This window comes from Hipposideros armiger, unplaced genomic scaffold, assembly GCF_001890085.2.
Source record: "Hipposideros armiger isolate ML-2016 unplaced genomic scaffold, ASM189008v1 scaffold_29, whole genome shotgun sequence".
Lineage (NCBI taxonomy): Eukaryota > Metazoa > Chordata > Mammalia > Chiroptera > Hipposideridae > Hipposideros > Hipposideros armiger.
In genome coordinates this window covers 6,181,859-6,192,691 of record NW_017731379.1, presented here as the reverse complement: position 1 = coordinate 6,192,691, position 10,833 = coordinate 6,181,859, and the positions used below count along the sequence as shown (strand labels likewise).

The 10,833-nt window shown below is 41.5% G+C and overlaps 1 protein-coding gene across 3 annotated transcripts in view; it reads right to left on the bottom strand.

The window, feature by feature from the left end:
* Positions 1-954: 954 nt before the first annotated feature.
* The window catches only part of TADA2A (transcriptional adaptor 2A), a 40,895-nt gene continuing 31,016 nt past the window's right edge, over positions 955-10,833 (bottom strand). For all 3 annotated transcript variants that reach the window (XM_019636658.1, XM_019636657.1, XM_019636659.1), the window contains exons 12-16: positions 9,247-9,318; positions 6,440-6,572; positions 5,838-5,881; positions 3,592-3,665; positions 955-2,083 (exon numbers count right to left, since the gene is read on the bottom strand). In XM_019636658.1, coding sequence (XP_019492203.1) covers positions 1,898-2,083; positions 3,592-3,665; positions 5,838-5,881; positions 6,440-6,572; positions 9,247-9,318 — 509 coding nt within the window. In that variant the 3' untranslated portion in view covers positions 955-1,897. The remainder of the gene's footprint in view (positions 2,084-3,591; positions 3,666-5,837; positions 5,882-6,439; positions 6,573-9,246; positions 9,319-10,833) is intronic.

The window sequence follows — 10,833 nt, the reverse complement described above, 5'->3', positions numbered from 1 at the left end:
GCCAACTATTCGCGTATCTCTTGGCACCATTTTCTTTACTCCCCCTGCTGCCTCCACAGCATCCTCCAGACCCGCTATGTTTGGAACAGTCTCTCACTTCCACCTGCCAAATTATCTCCTTCCTCTCGATCTTATCATCGCCTCAAAAGCTCACCTCTCCCAGGAAGCCTTCAAGATTAAGGACTCTTCAGACTACAACAGACCACCTGGCATTGATGTCTAATGCATCCCAAATTTTGAGAACCAGAATTACCTTTCAGGGAAAAGAGGTAATCCCTCTGTGAGCAACTAAGGGTGATAGTGGTGGTAGAATACATTTTTCTAAGAGATGACTATGCAAAGAAAAGAGACCATTTCCACAAGTCACCCTTTTTAAAGATTGAAATCCTTTATTCTAATTCCTTCAGATTCTAAGAGTTTCATTTTCATTTATAACCCCCCAGATGAAGTCCATTAGCAAGCTGCATGCATCTTTACATCAGTCAAAAAGTTTGAGCAGATACTTCCAACAAAGCATATAATATCTTAATTAGATATTTTCAATGTTGAAAGAATTAAAGAATCAATCAGCTACTGGAGGTAATTTGTGCAAATTCTGAAATTATTTCTGTATACAACTTTCCTTCTAATAGAAATGGGATAAACATAGGGGCGGCCGGTTAGCTCAGTTGTTTAGAGTGCAGTGCTCATAACACCAAGGTTGCCAGTTCGATCCCCACATGGGCACTGAGTTGTGCCCTCCACAACTAGATTGAAACAACTACTTGACTTGGAGCTGATGGGTCCTGGAAAAACACACTGTTCCCCAATAAAAAAAAAAAAAGAAAGAAAAGAAATGGGATAACCATGGCTCTGAGTTTGGCTTCTAATTCTGCAGAAAGGTTTGAGGACCAAGTTTCAGATGTGGTGGGGTTACTCACCCTCATATCTACTGAGTCCCATATATGAAACTGCTTTACTTTAGTCTTAAAAGTAGGTTTTATTGCAGATTTGCCTTTCACTATTAAGAAATTAGGGTTCAGGTCTCAATCCAAGCAAAGCTGAGGTTAGTTGCATCATCTCCATCCTCAGGGGCCTGGTATCCTGGGCAACCCAGGGTAAGAACAGGGTGAGTCCAGGACACACGTTAGCAGAGACGGTGCAGCGTGATGAGGCAAACATCCAACACCCTAAGTGTGCTTTAGTTACCAGAATATTTGACACACCCACAAATTAAGTAGCAAAACATTTCAATCCATTAATTCTAAAAATAACAGAGACATTTTATATCCGGTGCCACCTCCTCCAAAGTCTATTGCAGATTAGACAGGCTGCAAAGTACAAAGCCAGACATTAAAGTTCAAGATGCAGTTCGGGAGAAGACCATCACAAGGAAATATTCCTCCCCTTTGCTCTTCAACATAAGTTGTCAGCTTAAAAAAATCCTCAGAAGGAAAAAGAAAGCTTTCTCATGCTCTATAGCCTTCCTCCTTATTTTAAATCTGTCTGTAGTGTTTGATGGCGAAACAGATAAATTAGAAAAGCCAACCTCTCAAGTACAGGGGTCTGAGCTGGACTCCTGGGACTAAGGACTGGTTTAGTTCTATTTCTACCAACACTATGATGTGAGGTACTATGGTTCTTGTTTTAGTTACAAGGTGCTAGGGATGAATGCCCACTCACATTTAATAATAGCTTGTCTAGCACATAACTCTGCAGCACAATATCAAAAACAGGAGTGTTTTAAAGCAGAGTGGAGAATAAAGTTGACATGAATACAACGTAAGGTTTCCTTTGTCCTTCCCTTCTTTTTACAATGAGAATTCAGCTCGAAAACGAAACTCTCCAGAATGCCCGTACTGTCCATGGGCCCACCACATTCCACGCTTGTGATTTCAGACCCCACGCGTTTAGAGCCTCAGGCTTTAGTGATGTATCCTTCTCGGATGAGGAAATCATAGATTTTCCGGGTTTTGTTCACATCTATCTTGATGAGGGCTCTTGCCTGTGCCAGTCTCAAGCCTCCTTGCTTGTTACATTCGTTCAACAGAGCAGATTTGTATTCTAAATAGGCGCCTGGGACCAACCTCACCATCTGACAGAGCTGTAAGACATGGCAAATTTAATAAACATTAACATCTGTCATTCTCATAATTTAACCCAGCAGGTAGAGCCAAAATAAATTTAAGAAGTGACATCAACCTCCAACTATTTACAGGAGCTGTTGAGTGGCTGTACAACATTCCACATAGTCTCTTATTTGAAGGGAATACTCACTATAAAGATAGACACTCAGGAAGAAAGAGCCAGCGTATGATGTTGGGAGAGCCTTTAGCACGTGCCGGCTGGCTCACCTGGGTTTATTAGGGAAAACAAGCATGTGTCCCGAGCAGCAGCTGGGGCAGAGGACCAGCGCATTCCAGCACAGCCAGTCAGGGAAGAGCCCCAGGGCACGGGAGGGTGGGGGTGGGGGGTGGCGGGGATGCAGATACGTGGATTCCCAAATATGAATCATTACTTTTAGTATCAGCATAAAGTAGTAGTCTGCTTTTGTGATTACGTTTCCCACTTTGGTGGGAGAGGAGATATAGAGACGTTGCTAAGAGAGGCCATTTTAGCTGCTAAAAATTGAGAGCTAGCTCAATTCCAGTTTACTTGCCATTATCTAGCAATGGACACTGTGCGGTCACCCTTTTGTGGGTAAGGATAAAAACTGCTTCAAACTCCAAGCAATTCAATACTTGAATCAAAATGGCCTGTGACCTTCTTTAGCAATACTTGGCTATAACATACACTTCCTTCTACTTCCAAACTAATCTTGGCTATTCCTAGTGGATAAAAGACTAATTCTAGCCCCTACTCCTGACTCCTCCTTACTCTCTGACCTGAATTAATGGTACAACGTGGTAGATGGGGACACGGATCTTGGGAACTGTAAAAGGAGCATATGAGGAACAAAAGAGGAATCAGAGCCACAGCACATTCTTTTGAAAATGCTTGATGATGACTCTTTTGAGGCTGGATTTAAATTTTAGAGACAGCCAAAAGTAATATGAAGACAAGCCTGATGATTACAATGGAAAAGTGGGTCATGCTATTTTAAATCAAATTAACGTGTGACTATATATGATGACAAATTCCCTTCTTTAAGTTTATGAACATGCTATGGAGACAATTCCAAAATTCTTTCAAGTGATGGTTATATTGCTGTTAAAAGTATAGAACAACTCAAAGTGACCATTCTAATAGGCAATAACCATTTTCATACACAAGTTATTTCAGATTTATAAAAATTCAATTTCCTTGACATAAAGCACTTAGTCAAGTCTTTGGTACATGATAAATGCTCCATAAATGAGAGTTGCTAATATTTAGATTTACATATCATATGTTCTTCTCTCAGAAGGCAAATGGGGGCAAGCTGATAAGGAAACGAGTTCTCTGAAACCTGCTGAGGTTAGCTCTGTAACATTTAGACTTCTAGGCTAGGCTAGAACTATACAAGTATGTTAGATACGCAGAACAAAACGGGTTTGATCCTGTAATGCATTTCTAATGACAATTCAGTTCAGCCCCTACTCCCTTTCCTCTAGTTCCCCTTCTTTTTGTTACCTCCTTTTCTTTTTCATTCAGCTTCTCTGTGCCAGGGAGGCCCGTGAGGTTCAAGGGTGGTGCGCTTCGTCTACCTACACACACAGAGAGGAAAGGGGATATATTTCATTGGCGTGACAATTCCTCAGGTGTAAAGTATAACAAAGTTCGCCGCAGCCAAGCCAGTTAGGTACAAGATCACTATATCCAGCCGTAGGAAATCTCTACCTCACACCTCAGGCCCCAGTTTAACTAGCAACATGGGCACCACAATGTTCCCTTGGAAATAAAAATGGTAATTTGTGTGCCCTTTGCTCTGCGAAAATACACATATAATCATCCATAACTTAGCACCAAATACGACTGCATACCACAGTAGTTATCGCCCATTTATTCCTAACCCTGTAGGAGGCTCTGAAGCCTAAAGCCCAGATGGCATCCAGTTAAGAAAGGTCACACACTACCTGCCTTGACAGCTGATGAATGGAAATAACAACTCGGCGGGAGAGACATTTCCTAACCCTTGCCACTCTGCCAGCGGTACAAGGCAAACACGGTAATTAACCAAGTACCATTTGCCTTTAGATCAAAGGCAGACTGTTAGGCCAGCAAAAAGGCCCTTATTTATTATGTGAGGGAATATCTGTTCCTTCCAAAGGAGCCCTGTTTACCTGAAAGATCCACACAGAGGAACAATGAGCCATTATATAGCAAAGTAGAGGCTAAGGTGAACTCACATTCCTGAGAAACAAACCCAAGTGCAAGGACACTGCCCAGAATGGGAAACTTGATGTGCAACATTTTTTTGCTTTTGTTTTGACTGTTTGAGATTACTGTTCAGTTGGGATGGATGGCCTGAGTTAAGCAAAAGTGTAGAATAATATATTAACAAGTTTTATGCAACATTCCCAGAGGCTAAGTTACAAAGACCCAGGTTTCCAACTTTGCATTATCTTAGGACCAACTCAGAACATGAGGAGGAACAAGGGGTCTCTTCAATCTAAATATAGGGGGTGAGGAAGGCTAACACCAGCCTAGGAAGCCACAAAGAATATATGAGTGCAGATGGTTCAGAAAACACAAACACCAAAGTTGCATGGTAATGTTAATTTTTCTTTTTTTTTATTGGGGAATAGCCATGATCACTGATTACATTGCTTTCATGCTACAATGGCATAGTTGACTCTCTTAAGGAAGGCACAGCTCACAGTGGCCCATGCGGGGATCAAACCGGCAACCCTGTGTGTCATCAGCATCACGCTCTAACCAACTGAGCTAACCAATCACCCCGTGTTAGTAAATTTTAACTAGCCAGTATTAAGTTATTTGAATTTCTATTCTTAGACTGGGTGAGAGAAGTTGGAAGTAAGAAACTTATAAAATTTGTATTTTGCTGTCTTGGCTAGTCCCTAAAAAACTCTCTTTTTTCCTCTAAGTATTAAGAAATAATTACTTGAAACAAAGGACAAAAAAAAAAGGCCTCATCCCTAACGTGGTCTCCTCTGAGTCCTGGAGAGATGGGAATGGGATCATAGGTCTGTTGTTCCAACTTTCCAAAGAATGGTAAAACCACAATGGGTCATCTTTTAGACTAGTCTGTTTCCAATCAATAGAGCGGTCTGTATGTTCTGATTAGGGGAAGTGGCTAACCTACCATATGGAGCAGGGATGAATGATAACCAAAAGAACAGGCAAAGAAATACCACAATCTTGGGACAGAGCTCTATAACTAATACTATCTCAAGTTACCAGTTGCTGATTACCAAGCACCAAGGATTACCAGATACCATATGGCTTAATCTAGCTCTGTAAGCTAACCTCAAAATAGGTCATAATCAAAAAGGTAAAGAGAAGACACAGAAATACCTCAAGTCTCCAACTTAAAAAGAAATCCTTGCATTTCTGGCAAGTAACATACCTCTTTGCTCATATAGGATACAAAGGCTTTAATTTATCCCCTTTGAGACAAATCTCATAATCTGTGATAGATAAACTGCAGTAAACTCATTGCCCAAAGACATTGGCGAAATAAAGAAACCACCTCTCTGGAGTTTGTTCCTTCCCTGTCTTTGCACTCCAACCCTGATGATAGTCGCCGTCTGGCCATTCTGAAAACTTGCTGATATTTAAAAACTGAGACAACACATAATTACCATTACTCTGCCTAAGCAACCTGATCCCACACGGTGGGGATGGAACTGCTGGGTCACCACAATCCCTAGAATGAAAACTTCACAAAGACTTGCTGTGGCCTGAAAAATAATTACCTGAATTTGAAGCCATCGGAACAGAAGGACTCAGGCCGGAATCACTACAATGAAGAAGAGGAATTTAAACTCATGTCACACCAAAGGAAGCGATTTCCAAAAGCCCATGTGGGAATGAGTGCCACTTATGAGGTCAGTTACTTTGAACACATGTAATGAGGTGGACTGCACACGGTTTACAGGCTCTCCCACTGTACTAACCAGGAAAGGAAATCTGTTCTGCAAGGGGCAATCACATGGATTTGTGAAGAGCTCTTAGCCCGGAACATCATGGAGCCCAATCATGGGGTAAGGATACAAACATGATCCTCCAATGGAAATAATACCAACAGATATGGAGGGAGAGAGAAGACATGGGTGGAAGGAATTTACTCATTTTAAAAAATAAGATCAAAGTAGCAAAGTAGGATTCTAGGAGGCCAGGTGTTTCTCCAAAGTGTCAGTACTGCTCTGTATCTGAGATAGACTGCTAAAATTTTCTGAATTCTTCTAGCCATCCAATGGTTACTACTCTGCCATCTAGGGTAGGGTGCCCATGGAAATGTCTGAAAATAAAGCTAAAGGCCAAAAGGATGCTCCTTCACCCTGGACTAATTACTCACATGTCAGCTTGTCGGCGGAGCCACTGCTGGCAAGCACTACTGTCCTGGATGTATTGGAGAACTTCAGAGAGCATGGTGCGCTTAAGGCGCTCTTCCTCCCGCGTCTTCTTGAGGTGATCATAGGTTCTGGCGCCTGGGGGTGTAAAAAAACACCACAACTGCAATGATAATGCAGAACAGAAAGGTTTCCTGACTGACCAGCAAACAGTTTGTCTTTTTTTTTTTGGTTTCCTTTGCAAAACTGTTTCCACAATTATTTTTCTAAGAGCAAAGTCGATTTTCCCCTGGTTTGAAATCCACTTTTTGATAAGAAACAAAAATATTTTTATTCCTTTTCTACCTTCAATAAATTGGGGGTGGGGGAGAAACCCAAAACAGAAAAATACAAAGAAAGTAAGAGTCACTCATATTTTCACCCCCAAAAGTGACTAACTTTTTTTCTTTTTAGCTGAGCCATCCTGCCACCTGTTGGCAGCTCAGCTCGGTCCGGGAATCGAACCGTCGACCCTGTTGCTCAGAGCTCGCACTCTTGAGCGAGCTCTTAACCAACTGAGCCACTCGGCTGGCCCAAAAGAAACTAACTTTTAATATTGTCATATTTGCTTCCTGTTCTGTTTTTCTCTAACTATATATTTTTTGAAGTCACACAAGCACTATAAGCATACACTCTTCCTTAAAAAGCAAAGAGAAATACAAATAAAAATAAGTCCTCATTGACCAGTGCTGTTCCTTTCCCGCTCTTTCCCAGAGGCAACCAATATCAGGTAACCAAAACCTGGTACCAGGGTCTTTATATGTATATTCCTAAACAAAAGCTGCATGTTGTTTTCTGCATGCTAATAAAGGTAGACAGATTCCAGAATGCCACACCCGTGGGTTTCAAATTATGTTCCACGGAGCCCAAGAATACCATGAAAATAGCTCAGGGCTTACTGTGAGGAGCAAGGGCACCACCACGTCCTGGTGGTCCTGGGTGCTAGCCATGACCTGAACTGAACCATCTGCCTTCAACCAAAGTAGTTCCACTTTTATCTTGTTTATGGATTAGGGCTCCACATAAAATTTTATTTTGAAAATGATTTCCACAGTTAAAAATAAAGAACCATTATACTAGGCTAAACTCAACACCCACAGGCTATTTCTTGTGGGTACCGGGTGACACTTTCAACGAACAGGAAGACGGAGGAAATGCTAAAGATCATTCCAATACTAACAATGAGACAACAGAAACTGCCATTTACTGAGGATTTACTGCATGCCTAGTATTGTGCTATGTTTTCATGTGTTATCGCTATCTTCATACTAATTCTAAGAGACGTGGAAAATTGAAACTGGAACATGATTACAGATCTGGTAAACAGGAGAGCCAGAATCCAAACCCAAGCTGTCCAAGTCTAGACCTCAAGCTCTTAATTACTATAATACACTGCCCTCCCTTATGACCTGGCTGTAGTACAACTATCTCTTAATCACTTTAAACCTTAGTTTCTTCATTAAATGGAAAGAACAATACCTATCATTATAAGTTTGTTATGAGGGCCGGCCGAGTGGCTCAGCTGGTTAAGAGCTCACTTGGGAGCGCCAGCTCTGAGCAGCAGGGCTGCGGTTCGGATCCCACATTGAGGGCCAGTGACGGTCACCCTCTGCGGCTAAGATGATGGGCAGCTGCTCGACCTGGAGCTGGGCTGCTGTGAGTCGCCGGCGACGGCGTAGGCTGCAGCAGGGCTGCAGTGGGCTGCCATGAGCTACCATGAGCTACCCCAAAAAAATCTTAAAAAAAAAAAAAAAAAAAAAGTTTGTTATGAGAACTAAATGACATGATCCAGGTGAAATCCTTAGCGCTGGGACTGGTGNCTGGAGCTGGGCTGCTGTGAGTCGCCGGCGACGGCGTAGGCTGCAGCAGGGCTGCAGTGGGCTGCCATGAGCTACCATGAGCTACCGTGAGCGGCCGGCAGCCGGTGTGAGCTGCCGGGAGCCGCTGTGATTGGCCGACCAATGACCGGTGACCGATTGCCTCACCCGGGAAGAGCACAATGATCATGCCAACAATGGGCCAGTGAAGTGACGTCCTCCACAACTAGACTGAAGAACAAAAAGAGCAATTTGTCTACCTATCTGTTCCCCTTCCCCGATTCCCCAATGCTGTTCCCCTTCCTCCAATTCCCCAATAAAATCTTAAAAAAAAAAAAAAAAAAAGTTTGTTATGAGAACTAAATGACATGATCCAGGTGAAATCCTTAGCGCTGGGACTGGTGCATGGTAAACTGTTTCTATGAGATGTTAGCTGCTATTAATATAATTAATATCACTACCTCAAGGAACTGGGATGTCAACACCTAGAGCTAGTTGAAGCTTAGTTAATAAGAATGATCACGATGCATCACTAAATTTTAAAAGGCTGAGGCAAAAATTTAGAATACAAAAGTCGTTTTTTAGAGGCCACAGTAAAATCCTAAATCTAAAGCAGCGCCTCTCGGCTTTGTGTTGTTGTAACTTTTATTTTATCTCAGATAATCCATATAATGGCATTTATAAGAATTAAATAGATGAAACTTTACTGGAAGGATCAAAAACTCATTCTGAAAAAGGAAAGCTTGTTTAAAAAAAATCCCACACTTGGGGGGGGGCGGTGGTTATCGCTTTGTGAGGGGGTGTAAATGTCTAATCATTATGTTGTTTTATACACCTGAAACTAATATAAAAAATAAAAATTAAAAAAAAACAAAACAATCCACACTGCCTCCAACAGAGACGTCTTCTATGTGTTTGGAAGACATTTGCCCTCTGATATATTGTGTAGTACTTACTACAGAAATTGGTAATGCCTGCTGTCCTGTATTCCTGGAGCCTCTTGATTTCCCTTCGGAGTTCAAATTCCACTGTTTATCCCAAAAAGAATGAAGGAGAAAAATTGGAAAAACAAAATCAACATCAATGAGCACTTCTGTTGTTGAGTCTTTTCAGTAACTCTGCCTTATATAAAAGCCTGGGGAATTCCATTTGGGGAATCCTATTTGTCAGTAACATCTCATTAGAAATGTTACCCAAGAGCTGAGAAAAACCCACTCCAGCTGTCTTCCAGCTGCTGTCTCCAGCTGGAGACAGCAGCTGGAATTGTCTCCTAGAAAACTTACAGTGAACTGGCTAAATTAATTTAGCTACAAAAGTAACAAATATACTTTTTTAAACAACTAAGGTTCCCTGCTCTCTTTATCCTGTGTTAAAAGTCCTACCACATAACCAAATTCTTTTATGAAACCTGCCTCTAGTATTACTTGATGTAGCCCTTTTGCAAGGGCAGGACAAAAGCTCTGTGCTCGAATCTCAGATAGTTTCCTTCTTCTATAGGAACAAAAGAGCATTGTGTTTTCTATAAACCCAAGATTTCGGCCTCCTCTGAGCCACACCGATCAGGTTGCACTGCTTGGGTTCTTATGAAATAGAAATGTTCAAATTTGGGTGCTTTGAAACAGAGGATGAAGGAAATGCCTGGACAATCCATGGGGTGCAGTTCCTTAGGGTGACACATAAAACAGGGATGGCCCAAACTGGGGCAGGAAGTGAAGGATCAGTCACCTAGTATAAGCCACACAAAGAATGACAACCAGACAGGATGTTTGTGAGGGCAACTAACCTGGCTCAGATACATGCCTACAATTCCATGCAAGAAATACTTGCACGATGAGAACAGGTTAAGAGCCTTGGTCAAGTACATTCCCAGAACTCAACTTGAAGGTCAAATACATGAATCTCATGATTAAAGGTACAAACTAGTCCAGACTGTTTTAAAGTCTAGGCCTTCCTGCCTTAACAACTTCAGTTTTTTTATAGTGAAAAATCAAATGATAACTGAGTAGTCTTCTCTCAGAGAGAAAGGCAACAGAATGATGGAAGTGCTATCTCCATGAGTCATCCAACTCTGTCCCCATTTAAAAAAACTAAATACTAAAATATTTATGAACAAATTAATATGATATCTGGATTTGCTTCCAAATAATCCAGTTGAGGATGGGAGGGGAGTGATAGAGATGAAATGGATTGGCCATGTATTGGTAACTGCTGAAGCTGAGTGATGGATACACTGGAGTTCATTATACTATTATCTTTACTTTTGTACTTAGTATTTGAAGAGTCCCACAATAAAAAGGGGAAAAACTACTACTGTTCATTTGGGGGGGGGGCGGGAAAGCCACTAGGCATTTTAACCTCTCTTCTCCCACCCCCAAAGTCCCAAATTTATTTCAAGGTAAAAAAGGGAAAACAAAGACAAAACTATCCATTTATTTATTTATAGAACTTCACATAAAACATACCATTACCTCTCATTTATAGACACACACACACACACACACACACACACACACAAACATATATTTACAGGACTTCACATACAA